General features: G+C 37.7%; 3 protein-coding genes across 9 annotated transcripts in view; 1 reads left to right on the top strand and 2 right to left on the bottom strand.

Annotated features, from left to right (window-relative positions):
* The window catches only part of OTOA (otoancorin), a 41986-nt gene extending 39823 nt beyond the window's left edge, over nucleotides 1-2163 (bottom strand). For 2 of the 6 annotated variants that reach the window (XM_026859266.1, XM_026859269.1), the window contains exon 1: nucleotides 2035-2163. The gene's annotated coding sequence lies outside the window, so the exon portion shown is untranslated. Of the gene's footprint in view, nucleotides 1-1653; nucleotides 1682-2034 lie in introns of those variants that run through there. The other 4 variants (XM_026859270.1, XM_026859271.1, XM_026859265.1 and 1 more) reach the window with 2 other exon arrangements.
* A 1877-nt stretch (nucleotides 2164-4040) lies between these two features.
* The window catches only part of METTL9 (methyltransferase like 9), a 26822-nt gene continuing 16213 nt past the window's right edge, over nucleotides 4041-14649 (bottom strand). The window contains exon 7 of the mRNA XM_026859152.1: nucleotides 4041-4770. Coding sequence (XP_026714953.1) covers nucleotides 4565-4770 — 206 coding nt within the window. The 3' untranslated portion in view covers nucleotides 4041-4564. The remainder of the gene's footprint in view (nucleotides 4771-14649) is intronic.
* Nucleotides 4802-14301, top strand: IGSF6 (immunoglobulin superfamily member 6). 2 transcript variants are annotated; one of them, XM_026859293.1, is made up of 6 exons: nucleotides 4802-5626; nucleotides 7276-7629; nucleotides 8542-8654; nucleotides 9779-9835; nucleotides 10492-10575; nucleotides 11727-14301. In XM_026859293.1, the coding sequence occupies exons 1-6, from the start codon at nucleotides 5560-5562 to the stop codon at nucleotides 11763-11765; spliced, it is 714 nt and encodes a 237-aa protein (XP_026715094.1). In that variant the 5' UTR covers nucleotides 4802-5559; the 3' UTR covers nucleotides 11766-14301. The 2 variants fall into 2 exon arrangements, with proteins under 2 accessions (XP_026715094.1, XP_026715095.1); XM_026859294.1 differs by lacking the exon at nucleotides 11727-14301 and adding an exon at nucleotides 11063-11518.

Genomic DNA, 14649 nt, shown 5'->3' with positions numbered 1-14649 from the left:
AGGACAAGGATACACATTGAAACAATGCAAAAGGAAGGAAAAGAAGCAGAAACTGAGCAGGTCTTGCTCACATAGGTGTTTCTGCAGCCACTTCCCCACTGTAGCCCTGAGGACTATGAGCTGCTTTAATCCACATCGCATGAAGTTTATGGCAGAGAGGATTTTCTGTGTCTGCACCCTCAGCCTGGCCCTCTGCCCAGCCATGAGAGTCACCATCCCCACAGGTAGAAGAATTAATTAATCAGAGATATTAGATGATGCCCTGCTCTCCAGATTGCAGTTTATTACACTGGGATTAGTCCCTGATTTTAACAAATGACATGGAGGGCCCCATTGGCCAACTTCGCTCTGACCCTGAGATTACTTTGTCAGGCTTTCTCTCCCTTTCCTTCATTTCAAGGGTATATCTACAGTCACGCTTAATTTCTGCATTTCTTTTTGCTGCTGAATTTGGATTCTTTTTTTTAAAAAAATTATTTATTTAAAGTTCTCTGCCATGGTTTGAGTTACAGATCTGAACATTGGATAAACAGAACGCCTTTTTCAAGTTGTTTAATCTCATGTATCAGCAAGGTACTCTTTTATGAAAACGTCTTTCAACAGCCTCTAGCAATACTTCAGTCTACTGCAAACACTTAACTCCAGTCTTGAAACAGGAGTGACTCAAACTGAAGGATGATAAAAAATTTAAACATTAGACTTTAGGAAGCTATCGCCTCTGTCCTGTTCTTGCACACACTGAAACCCTTTTCAGCTATTCTTTTGGGACTGCCACAGTACATGTCTCTCATTCAGGCATATCTGGTTTCCTAGACAATGAACTTTCTTGTGTTTGTTTCTGCCTTTGCCCTATTAATTTTGCAGTAAGGTTTGATTACTCTGCATAGTTTAAATCATGCTACCAATATCAATCCTGATTTGTTTATTCCAGCTCATTCACTTTGATTGGGGAGTGTATTTTAATTAAAACATGCTAAATTAATATACAAGGAGATTAAATGCTAAGGAAAGTGCTTTTTTATCCTGACTAACTCCAGTGGACAATTAGCAGGTGCAGTAAAAGTCTGCTGTGAAATAGTCCTGCTCGGTAAGAGAATCCGCGGGATGAAATAGTTCCTTTTGTCAGGGAAACTAATCTGTTTGCAGAAATTCACTGCAGCTCTTAGACAATCCCAAATCACCCTGTGGAGATCTCTTGCAGATCCCATCCAGCATTTCCTCAGAGATCGTTCCTTGCACCCCGGCACCACATACTGTGACCAGATCCCCGAGATGTCACCCTTGCAGGACGCTGGTATGAGCAGCTCCCAGATTGCCGTCTCCTCTTGCTCCCTGAACAGCCACTCTTCCATGTGAAGAAATCCTAGACATTTTATCACTCACTCCAATGCAGCCGCTGCCTTATCTGAAGCTTGATAACCAGAAAGCTAACCTCCTGATCAGGAGTCTTTGCTGATAAGCCCTTGCACCGCCAGTGCCCACCCTCCCCCTTGCAGCCAGGCTCTCAGCACCTCTGAAAAAAAGCTCCGTATGCGGTGAGGGAACCCTCAAGGGGTCCAGGTTGGAAAGGGAGAGAGGGAAGTAAGGAGAGGGCAGAAGAGAAGAAAGAGATGGTGGGTTCTCGGGGAGAGCCGGGACCCCACGGCACTTTACCCGCCTGTGCTGCGTGCGCCTCCTTGCCGCAGTCCCAGCGCCGTGGGCTGGGCGGCTCCGGGCGGGGACCCCGACAGCGGGGGCAGGGACCGGGGCCGGGACCGGGGCAGGGACCGCCTCGCAGCCTCAGCTCTGCGGCAGCACCCGGCCTTCTGCCGGAGGGAGGGGAGAAGTCTCCTCCGCTGGGGGCTCAGAGCGTGAGGGTCTCCCGGAGCAGGTGGAAGATGCTTCCCTCCCAGATGAAGGGAGCCCCATGAGCTGCGGGGGGGGAACACAGCGGGCCAGGACGGTGGTGCCCATCGCCCTGCGCCCCCCAGCTCCCCACCCCAGCACGGGCAGGTGGCCCTGGGCTCCTTGGAGCAGAACACGCACAGACTGTACCTGGGATCCCCTGGCAAAAGGGGGCTGTGGTTTCTGTGAGACGAAGTTGTTCCAACTTTCCGCGGAAAGTTTCCGACTAAATCATGCCCTTGCACGGCATCTTTTTCCTGCGATGCAACACATCCAGTGCCACCTTGACAGAACAGATAGTTTAGTTACTCTCCAGAGCAACACACTGCACATTAGTGAGAACACTGAAACAAGACAGGAACAGCGGAGGGATGAGGCAGGTTCCCCAAGCCCAGGAGTAATGAATTTGGACACTGGACTTGCAATAAACACTTGTCCCCTTGGGTGACATCTTAAAGGTATTTCAGGCAATTTAGTCAACTACTGGACTCAATTTTCTTTGCACAAGGCTGTGTGACCTGACATTAATTGCACACAAATGCACTCTCAAGGTCTGGAAAGAGAACTTAGCTCCTTCCCTGACCCAACAAGCCATGCTGTGCCCCTGCCTTTTCAAGGAATTCCCATTTTAGAAGTAGAGGTGTAGGTACAGTCCCTTGGGGTTACTCTGTATGTTCAACAGGACTAAGGTTTTTGACCCTGTTGAACATGGTCCCCTAGAATTTAAGCTTACTCTGTTCATAGCTTTTCCCTGTTATTGCTCGCACTTTAACTAGTGTCTTAATTTCCCACCTCAAGTATAAGAATACTTGTTTAGATAGAGGAAACAAAATAGGAAGTCATAAGGAAAAAACCCACTATTATTTACATTGCACCTTCTGTGCCAAAACCTCTCAAAGCAGTTACAAACCAATGTCCTAAGTGACAGGACTAGAAGAGAGCCAAAAATGCATAGTCTCATGTGATTTTTAACCTGTGAGATTAAAACACTTAAGTACCTTTAAAGAAGTTTGTCTTGATACACATTTGCTACCTGAAACTGACTTCATTACACCTTAAGAAACATATTTTCATACTACTAAATGAGTACAAATGAAGGTAACAAACCAAAAATGAATGGATTCACTCCAAAGCATACATAGCTCATTTTTCCAACAGACAAATCTGATTGTACTGACAAAATTCAACAGCACATGCTGAAATGAGAATACTACTGAGCCTGAATTACTGTTGAAAAAAACCCACCAGAAAAACCCTTCACCCCATACTACAGAATACTTATTTCACAAAGATTTCTCAGTTGAGAATAAAAGGCAATTAAATTAACAAGAGAAATCACTAACCATCAGGCAAAGAAAGTGAAAGGTTAAAAAAAAGACATGCTTGAAGCATTCTACCTGGTGTAAGATCACCCATCGTTAAGAAAAAGAAAAAAACCCCACAACACACAACTTTTTAGACTTCAAAATCAAAAGATAAGTCAGCTCTTACTTTACTTACCAGCTGATACACAAGCTGAGGTTTCTCTGCTCTCTCACAACACTTACATCCCAAGCAGCGCAAGACATACGCCTGCCAGTTCTGTACTACTTATGATGCCGCTTGTTGTTTTAAAGGAAGGTTATATCCCAACTGCCAGAAATTATCCATTTTAAACAGAGTTTTTAAAACCATGACATGTTAAAATAAATAGCATTTATTGAGTGTTCCTGAAGAAAAGAAAATGTCCCAAGCTAGCAAAACCTTCAAAATCAGGTCCCTAGAGCCTGATCCTCAGGCAGTTTGACTCAAAATTTGCAAGAAACTGCCTGCAACTTTTTTAAACTGAAAACTTTTGAGAACAACTTGCTTTAAAAGTTTTTTATAAAACCCATCAGTTTAAAGTACAGTTTTGGCAAGTTCTACCATAACCCCTTCAGCTGGAAAATGGCATATGCAAAAGCAATGAGGATTTATGAAGCTTTGAGAGGAACATGAAGGAAAATCAACCAAAAATGATACATTTTTTGTGGACTCTTATCCCTTTAAACAATACTTAAATGCTGTAAATAAACACTGTGCTGCTACTGAGAGCTTGATTCTCAACACAAAGAGCAGCTGCTGCAGACAAGTGTGGCTATGGTTACAAAAATGAACACAAAAGTTAATGCAAAAAGTCATCTCAAAAAAAGTTTATTAGCATGATTAAAAACATGTGAAGAATGACAGTAAGAGAGAAAGTAACTTAGCATGGAAGAATATCCATTTCAACAGTTTATATTGAACAAGGCTTGAACTGAATGGATAACTTTATTGCCAGATTTCACTTGATTTCTTTAACAACAGTTCACATTGTATCAGTTTCATCATTATTAGGACTATTGCTTCTGTTTGGATCTGATCCCTGTTGCAGGTAAGTATAAAAAAATATCCCCCATTACTGCTGGATTGCAGAATGTATTGTTGGTTTAAGAGCTGGTAAAAAAGAAATTCTCAGCTGGAGTCTGTTTAAAAAAACAACCCTTTTTTCCTAGTCACACTACAAAGAAATACATTAGTATTTTGGCCTTTAAATTTCTTACATGGTATTTATTTAGCATGGCAGTCCCCGAATTCCCTCCCTTTAAAGTAACCATAAATCAAACCCCTCTTTCAGAGGCTGCTTCTTGGGTTAGATTCTGGAGATTTACTTCGTACACGCTTACACTGGCTTGAGGACGAAGACAGCATCATCTAGTACATAGTAGTCATTATACATATCACCTTCACATAGGTATGGCAGTCTGGTGAAAGCCTCTATGGCAAAACCAGCTTTACTGAAAACTTCTGGCAGGCTATTCACCTGTTCTTCCCAAGTGTGCCCTTTGATTTCCAAAACTTCTGAGGGCTTTTCCCACTTGCCACCTACTGAGAAAACAAAACAGTTTTGTTTAAATTAGAAAGAAAACTTTACTGTGTGTTCTATTTTCTTAAGGAAAGCATTTGACACAGATTATATTCCATTCTACTACAAATATGAGGCTGCAAGACATTTATAGACCTGTTGCAAGATCAGTTCAAATTTCTGCCTATTGTTCAGAAGAAGCTCCTTCTTAAGGTTATCTTTTGTTATATTTTTAATTAGGAGTTCCAAGACTGGCTGAAAAGTAACTTCCACTAGTGAGGCTGGTGTTCAGCAGATTCTTTGTGCCCACTGTCTGGCCAAAGATGGCTTCAGGCAGTTACGGTAAATAGAGCCAGCAAGCTGAAAATTATGATTTGCTGTGAAACTTCCATCAGCGGACCACCACATTGTAACAGATGGCTACAGAACCTTTGTTTGTCTAGTGGCCACTTACTAGCTGATATAACAACAGCTGCTTAGGGTCATACCAAATTAAGAAGCTGAACACCTGTAGCATGTTGGAAAACGTGTTGTTATTTGTTATATCCAATGAATAATCCAAAGGATTATAGGTAAAACTCCCAGAAATTCAAAATTTAAAACTCTTCACTCATTTTCCAAGTAATATAATTCACAAGTAACAAATGTTTTCTAGTTTGGTCTGTACCTTTAAACAGTTTGCTAAATGCAATAGTAAACACCCTTCTTAAACGGGAAGTTCTAAATCTTGTGATTCAGAGCGTTCTGCAACTTCAAAGATTTCCTAAGTTCCTCTTCCTTCAAGCAGAATTGTTTCCAGCGAGATACAAGAAATGGCATCTTTCAACAAATTAAAAAACATGTTTATGCTGGCATTTGACTGGATTCTGTATGGTGCCGGTAAGACTTTTTTTAAGCTTCTTATATTTCCCCATGTAATAGCATTTAAACAAGATTGAAAATGTGGTTAATTTGCGACATAGCTACATAATAAGATCAGTAAAAAGTTTTGCTGAGAATCAAGCTTATTTCTGCTATCTTCATAAAACTTTCAAATTAAACAACTGTCAGTAAATGCTTTTTCTTCTAAAAATCTGAAATGCTCCTGTAATCTATGATTTCTGGGTCAAACCCTACTGCAGTTCCCTATAAAGAATGCTCCAGCAGCAGCAGCATGGTTTCAGTGCAGCTGTGCTTGTTTGGGAGAACGGCTTGGGAAGTTCAGCAGACAGTATCTACATGAACTGAAGCCATGGAGTTCTGCTCTGCAAGGCCACCCAGAGCCCTAGAGAGTAAGGTGGAAAAGAGAAGGGGATCAGCTGCAGAAGCACAAGCTACTGCCTTTCACCACACAGGGTGCAAGTACACCGACAACTTATATTACTACAATTTTCAGATTGCTGTAGCTTCTATGGAATGGCTCTGATGCTGATCTGACACAGAAGTAGAGCTTCATTTTATTCCTGTAGAAGTCACAGACACTGAATCTGCTTGGATTTGGTCCGTAAAACACTCAGTGAGAAAAACGATGAAGTGATAATGCTGATTATCCACCATGGACAGGCTTATAAATTGTGTATCAGCAGTAGATTAAGAAACTTCAGTTTATTTTCTTCTAATTTGTTATATTCTAGGAAGTTGAAAAGGATGATGTTAAACTACTATCTTAATTTTCACTGCAATAATCTCAATTCCATTGTTTAAATAACTAAGCTATTTATTTGAATAAAATTAAATATATTAAACCAGTATTTAAATTATGGATTTCAATAAGGACTTAAAAAAAAAATAAAAATCAATCTCTCAGACCAGTCATATTAAGCCTTACATTTCAGTTCCTTAATGAGAATTCTCTGAATAACCTTCCTGTTTTCTCTGCACACATATTTAAATGTCAGAACTCACAAGCAATATTACTATCCTTAGAAACCCAGATTCAATATATGTGATGAAGTAGAAGAATGTCTAGGAACTATTATGAATTCTAATCAATGTTATGAAATTGCTAAATTATATATGCCTCCCTTCACATTTCCACTGCCTGCCATCAGGCTGTTTCACTTGACTCAGATCAGAAACAGTGGAGGAGACAGAAACCCTTGCAGAACTACTCCACTGGGCATCTAGAGTTATGTCACACCAGACCACCACCCCACACCCCTCTTACCCCCCCAGATCCCCAAAACACTCAGGACTAATCTGAGGCAGGGAGCTACACAAAGTATTCTTTTGGTCTTCTCCAGGGCCAAAGGAGACATTCACATATTTTAGACATATGAATCTTCTCTATACCATTTCAGAAAAATAGACAGCCAAGCACATTATCACAGAAGTAAAACTGTTATATGAACACATGGCCAAGCTGTAGGAATTATCTAAAAGAAAAGTCTGCAGGAAACAACCTTAAATATTTCCAGTTTGAAACACAGTTGGTTTTCCTCCTTTACTCCCACCTTTTCTTGAATGAACCAGAAGTAGCTTATTTTCTTTTCAGACTGTGCCTTGCTTTTTAACTGTCCCTCACATTACCAATTGTTTATTCACAACAGGTGCTACAGATACCTGCCAAGTCACTGTAACACAACCCAGATTCCAGGAAGCTGACTACTCCACGCACACTGTGTTCCTAACATGTGCTTTCTCTGCCTCTGGATGCTCCTCATCCTCACCTCAAGTCCTATGGTTTCGTTTTTTAACTAATAAACATGAGGATTTGTGTACTCCTGGATGCACAGATGAGCAGAAGTACAAAGTACATTCATTATCAGAAAATAACATTTCACTTCAGATCAATGATCTGACTGTAGATGACAATGCTGTTTATATCTGTGGAATAGCATTTTCAGATTCAATTTCACCCCGTTCTAAACAAGCAGGAGATGGAACAGTACTAACGAAAAAAGGTCAGTTGATCATTGCTTTTTAATGAAGCATCTTAAAAGAAATAAATTATCTTTCCTAAATATTCTTTTTATTCACACTTTCAAGAATGGCATTTAAGATGGAAATAGCAATGAAACTATTAGGAGTATTATAACTCTATTAAAATATTAATAGTAAAACCATGGAGGGATTCTACAAATAAGCGTCTTAACCTCATTTGCTAATTACTGTTCTGTCATATGATGCAAATGACTCTAGAATTCTAGAAAAGAAAGAAGTTTTGTACTCATGTTATCTAACAATACTCTACATCTTCTTACATTAAGACTTCAATGGCTATCCGAAAGGAAGTACCAACAGAAAAATGAGAAGTAGAGAAACTGACATGTAGTGGAAATACCTGCAGCAGAGTACAGGGTCTCAGAATGGGGATTCACTGTGCCAGCTTGAGAAAAAAGTTTTAGTTCTGAACCCCTGTATCATTTGCCTTCTAGTTAAGAAAGGTATGATACTTCCTTAACTACATTTAAGTTTTAAATGCCTAAAATAAAACCCAAACCCAACCTAGTCAGATTATTACTTTCCTTCCTTCCTTCCTTCCTCTGTCTAATCACATTTCTGAACAAAAGCCTGTAAGCTTTATTCAGATATTCCTTTATGGCAGCAGCAAACTGAATTCTATTCTCTGTCCACCCCTAAAGGAAAGGTACATAATCAAAAGTAACAAGTCTCCATTGCCCTTGCAAACATTCAGAGAAACAAAGGAAAATGATCTCACGAAGGATTTAGACTGAAAATGAACCAATAAATATTGATGGGTGTAAGGCTTTTTAATTCCTCGGAGAAAGAGGGCTGAAATGCAGAATCTTAAGAAAAATTATGTGAATCTGAAGAACTGTCCTTAGTATTCTAACACTCACTTCTAATAAAAGGAGCAGAGAAGCAGCACAGCAATGGAAAACTCGTCTTCATCTTCATGATCATCGCCTCATCCTTACTGTTTCTATACAGCACTACTGTACTCACATTCTTTGTAGTCTACAAGGTAGGCTCGAAGTGATTTTTCTCATTTTGTTCATTTTTGTAAATCTAAGGAGTTTTAACATCTCATAAGACATTCCCATATTACATAACTTTTATGATTAAGTTTTAAAGAGGTGGTTGGTTAAGTTCATATGCCGCACACATCTGCAAACTCTTGTGTGGCACATACCTGTACTATCAATAGCAACCACATTTTCTTTTTTTCAGTAAAGTGTCTAGAAGAAAAGGTATTCTGAAGTTAAAATTATCCTGAGAGTATTAATCTGCAAGTTGGAGATTATCTATCAAGGCACATTCAAAAAGCAAAACTGGAAATCACTATCATAAATCACCAACTCACTGGATTAGTCTCCAGCAAAAGTAAAATAATTTAAATTTAATCTCAAAGTATTTGTGAGCAGCAGTAAAGTTACTGCAGACTGACTTTACTTGTGTAATGAAATACTATTCATACATTATACATACACAGAAGAGAGACTTTGGTAAAATTTTAAAATATCACACTTGGAAGAAGTTTTATGCTTATATACTAACAGATTAGAATGTACCCAGTTAAAAATCACATAAGTACTGGATTATTTTTTTTTGAAGTCTAGAACAAAATTTGTGTTCAGTTAAAAACAAACACCCATAGCTGCAACTGGAATCTTTACACAGTAATGAGACTCTGACATGTGAGTGAGGACCTGCGATATGGTAAAAATGTTCTTTGCTGTAGTGATCACTGTCTAAGCATAAAGAGAGGACAGTCTTTTCGATTTTTGTTTTTCTTTAAACTAGGTGAAGTAGTACAGTGGGGAAAATTAAACCAATCACCTCACAGATAACCAGTTTTTCCCCTGAGGAAGGTTTGATTATTTTTGATAATTGAGTAGTGCTTCAGGCTGGTCCCACTGTACTCAAAGAAAAATACCTGTAGTAGCTACTACCAGAAGCTAAAAAAGACCTTACATGATTGAAAACTTCTCTGATTTTTCCAATGGTATCATCTGATCTAATGAAAGACTGTTATCTACAAGCTGTTTGATGCTGTAGAAGGGCAGTGCTTACAACTATTCTGCTATCTTAGTAGTTATGTTTTGCTCATCTTATGTTTTCATCATTTTTTATTATCCCTTCCTCCAGTTAAAACCAGAGCTGCTAAAGAAGAATGGGAATGAAGACCAAAGAACAGAGAACTGTGTACGTTAACACTTTGTCTGCTTTATCTGTGATTTAGAGGGTTTTTTTTTTTGTCTTCAGTATATTTGTCATCAATTTTGTGATCGTTCAGTCAAAGAGACGTTCAGAGCTATTAAGGCTTCACTTCAGATTTGTACAAAACTAGTTAATGATTTTACATTTAACTAATTGTAACAAATTAGTTAAAATTCATTTTTTCATGAATTGCATACAGGATAAAGTCAATCTATGTAAAGACCATCTCTAATACACAGCTTCCTTTACATTTTAAGTAAATTTTGTTTGAACTTCTGAAAATAACAAGGTTTGCTATTAATTTTTTGTTTAAAGGGTGCATTCAGGTAAGCCCTAATGTATATAAAACAAGTCTATTAAGAACCTCTATCACTATGTATCCTTGCATAAAAATCAGAAACCATACATTTAAATAACCATTAAAGAAGATATATATATATATATATATATATGTTAAGAGATGTAATATTAATGTAATTTAAAACCATTCTGCCTGCCAAACCATATGTTCTTGCATTGTTATTTAGTACCATCCCAAAGACATATAAAGGGGAAAAAATCAGAATTATAAAAGATAGAAAAAGATGTTTCCCCAACTTCAAACATAGCACTAACCTAAATTATTTTTAAATAATTTGCAGAAAATCAGTAGCGGACGAAAAATTTTTCAGGCAATTGCCCAAGAACTTCAAAAACAGAAGTATGCTGAACACTGGCGACAGCCTGTAAGTATCTATCTACCTGTACCAGTATTTATGGGGCAAAAGAGGAACTGGGAGTTTTTAAAGAGTATGCTGTTTCTATTTCCAGAGGAAATACGACTTTTTTTTTAATGCTGATAAAGGGCTAAAAAAAGTATTCCACAAAACAGTCAAAGACATTAAAAAGCATTCTAAACGACCATATACATAACAATTTTTAAATATATATATATATATATATGAGATAGTATATACCTTATAGAATGTATGTATGTACATTTAAAAATGAAGCTTCCATAAGTTTGTATTTTGCCAAGAAGAGGTCTCTGCAAGTGGCTCTGGACTGTTTGGTAAAACACATAGAGCTATTAAGAGTTCATTTTTGAAAAATATTTCTATTGCAGTTCCTCTTGCGCCCTTAGCCCAGGGTAACTAGATGACAGAAACATAACAAAACTTATAAAAGCTCTACATCATTCTAACAGATATTTCCCCCTCCTTCAACCTACAGAGCCCAAACTAAGTATTCAACATCACTGAGTAAAGCCACACAACTTATTTTGCCATTCCAAATTTATGCCAGTAAGTCTTATAAGACCATATGACAATAATTTTGCATATGCCATGTAAGATAGAAAAAATAACTTCAGAAGTCACATGTAGCTGCAAGCAAGGAAAAGACCTTCAAAATTCTGCTTCAAAAATGTTGCTTCTCTTGAGAAACGGTGTAAATTCTTTCCTATTCTGAGCATGGATCACACCACTTCAGAGATGCAAGAAGAAACCAAAAGACACTTCTGCTCTAATCATTTTTACTTCATGTATTTCCATAAAGCTCCAACTGTTTTCCTCTGTAATTACCCCTTTAGAGACTTCAAGTCCCTGCTGACATGACCTGGTCCTTAGTTTGAGTGTCAGATATGAACACAGTAAAAACAATGGGTATGTTTTACTGCCTCTGTGCTCCCTGGAGATTAGGAAAAGCCTAGAGGAAAAGAAGTATGTTTTAAATCCTGTAGATGCCACATGGACAACAGCAACTGGATAAATGGGGAGACAGGAGTTTACTGAAACAGTAAAGGGATGGAGTTTGCATCCATAAAGGAAATTCTGACTTTATTTTTTTTAAAAAAAGTTCACGTCAGTAATGAAATACTTGTACATTTTCCCCCTAGGATGATGTGGAAGATGACACTGTTTATCAGAACAGATGAGCATGTGCAGCAGTTCAGATTTGTTCAATATTTCTCTTGCAAGCAAAGGGGCAGATGAAGTTAAGCTTCTTCACAGACTTCCTTTGCTTTAAAAAAAGAGGGGAGAAACCCCTGCAGGGCAGTGTTCTTCAAGAGTATTTTCTAAACAGATCACCAAAACCAAGTGCACTGTACATTACATCTGTGTTACATATGGCCTCCATTTTCCATTCGGCACGAATAAGATCATGGGAAAAGACTTCATCTTTCATAAGGTAACTGCTAACGCTTTATAGACGTTTCCTTTATCAGTCTATATTTAATTCTATGTTTTTTTCTTTTTACGTAAATTTACATGTATTCCTTTTACATGAATTGAGCATTTGTGAAGGATGTATCGTAATTGACAGCAACTGAAAATGAACTTGTTTCACTGGTGAAATGCTGTGTTTAGTCATGTCAATGTGATAGCTATCAATGTAACAGATGTATTAATCAACTAATGTACTAATCAGTTACTGAGTCTTAACAACATCTTAACCAGAGCAAACTATGTATTCTGTAGACAGGCAAACAGAAAAAAAAGACAATATAAATGCACGTATTATCATGGTAAAGTTCATTTGGGATGGGAGCTTCTTCCTAGCCTATTTAGGAAATTAGTGGCCATAGTGAGAATGCTGCTCCTGCAATATTAAAATTCACTTGCTAGACAGACAACCTCCACTTTCCAGTCCTACCATCCAAAGTCAAGATTACATGGAGCACCAAGTTTTGTCTTCACATGCTTGTTCAACATGGATACAAGCATGAACACAAAAGCATATTACCTACACAAGGCAGCATACTTTTTTAAAGAAAAAAAGTAACTTTTTTAAAAGCATTTACTACCTACCCAATCTACAAAGTCAGAACTTTTACAAGAGATCTGTTAGTAGCAGATATTCAGACATTCTCCCTGCTAAAGAACAGCTGTATCTTTTATCATCATTTTAAAAAAGCAAGGCTTTGTTTAGCAAATGAAATGGCATTTCTCACTGCAGTGAGAACAGAAAACTGAGACAAAGCAAGGGTCCATCTAGCACAGTACTGTGTTTCCAGCTCAATTACTATCAAGTATTTCAGGAAGATGGAAAACACACCTTTGTCTTCTTATTCCTGTCAATCAATCACAACAGCATTATTGTGTTCAACAAGAAAATTTCACAATCCCAGGCTGCCAGTGTTTACTGCTTCTGAAGCACGGTGTCTCTGTCATTTTTATTTTAGAGGAACTTAAACCAGTCTAGTTATATATTATCTAATAATGCCTTTATATAAATATGATGTCTATATTGGGAAATACAAAGGATTTTTGTATGACCCTATGGGATACCTAAAAATATAAAGTTACAATAATACCTGTTCTTATGTACTAGTCTAATACCTTTATGATTTATCTGGCTTACTTACCAAATTTAGACATGTGCAGTAAGTGCATTACTTGTTGTTCTGTATGTTGAAAATAAAACTCTGAAAAGCCCCAGAAAGAGTTTGTGATAAAGCTGCTTTGGACTCTAGGTGTCACTATAATTCCAGAAACAGTCAGCACAGAAATGTATTTTACCTCCTCCTCCACCTTGCTTTGTTCTCTTAAAGCATGTTTTGTGTTATTCACGTAGACAGTTTCCACAATTACCCTCCCATTACATTACATGGAATAATCCAAATATCGCATTTTGATTATAATAATTTCTTCATTTCTAGCAACTGATTTATACACTGACCAAACACCTTACCTGCCTCATCTCTTCTCCATGTGTTCCCCCCTCTAAAATTCAGGTTTCTGTAGGTGGGTCCAAACTGTTTTTAATTAGCTTCTAGAAGAAGTTACTTGAGCCATGAAATACTCTCCTCTGAATGTTCCAAGTATTTTTTTTTGTTGTTAAATATAAAGCAGATGTACATATCTAACGCTTGTTAAAATGTATCATCTTGTAGAGAACAGCTGAATGAAAATACTGAAATTCTAACATCATTTGTACATCATGAAGACAGTCTATTTCTTTAGACTACAGTTAAAACAGATCTTAAGTGGGAAAGCTTCAGTGGAATGACAGTAACTTTTGTGTGCACTAACTTCCATTGTCTAAAGAAGTTTATATGGGCCCATATCCATGACAGTGATAAATAGACAAACTGAGTATGTTTTTAAGTTTCAGAACAAACTAAGGAAACAAAACTGCCTTAAGCAAAGTGACTAATCTTCTACAAGTCCCCACCACAAACAAAAGTATGACTTTGGTTTACAAAATATCTTACAACAGATTTCTATTTTCAACAAGTAGGAATGACCAAATTCAACAATCACAGGTTTCCAGTCCCTTGGGATTTGTAACTTTAACACTTTAATCTCCTAGAGTATACTGGGAGGAGAGTAATGAAGGATATAAAGTGGACTTAGCACAGTTTCTTCCTAAAGTATCTACCTCCTATTGAGCCAGGAAGTTGCATGTGGTCTGTCATGTGGTTACCCAACAACATATAGAAAAGTAGATGCTGCATGCAATAGCGATTGCAAAACAGAATGGCACTAGTTTTAAAGGTATACAAACAAAAAAGCCACCCAAATAACTTCTTCTGTTCTAATATGCCAATAAAAGACCAGAAAAACACTGCTGTTATTTAGAGTTTTAAAGCATTTTTAAAAGAGGAAGCCATACTGTTCCACATTATAAGAACAATAAGTTGTAACCAAATATGCTTGAAATACTGTACAGATGCATAAGTCAACTCCGCTATCTTATTTAAAACACACGACTTTTCAGAATAGTTAAAAAATTATATGCTCAAATACGGTTATTTTAAGAAGTTCTTCATCTGATGGCATTATTTTTTACAATTAAAACTCCCCCCCCCCCCCCCC

The sequence above is a fragment of the Athene cunicularia genome (genome assembly GCF_003259725.1).
Source record: "Athene cunicularia isolate RWA chromosome 14 unlocalized genomic scaffold, athCun1 chr14_part1, whole genome shotgun sequence".
Classification (NCBI taxonomy): Eukaryota; Metazoa; Chordata; class Aves; order Strigiformes; family Strigidae; genus Athene; species Athene cunicularia.
This window is presented reverse-complemented; position numbering and strand designations above follow the sequence as displayed.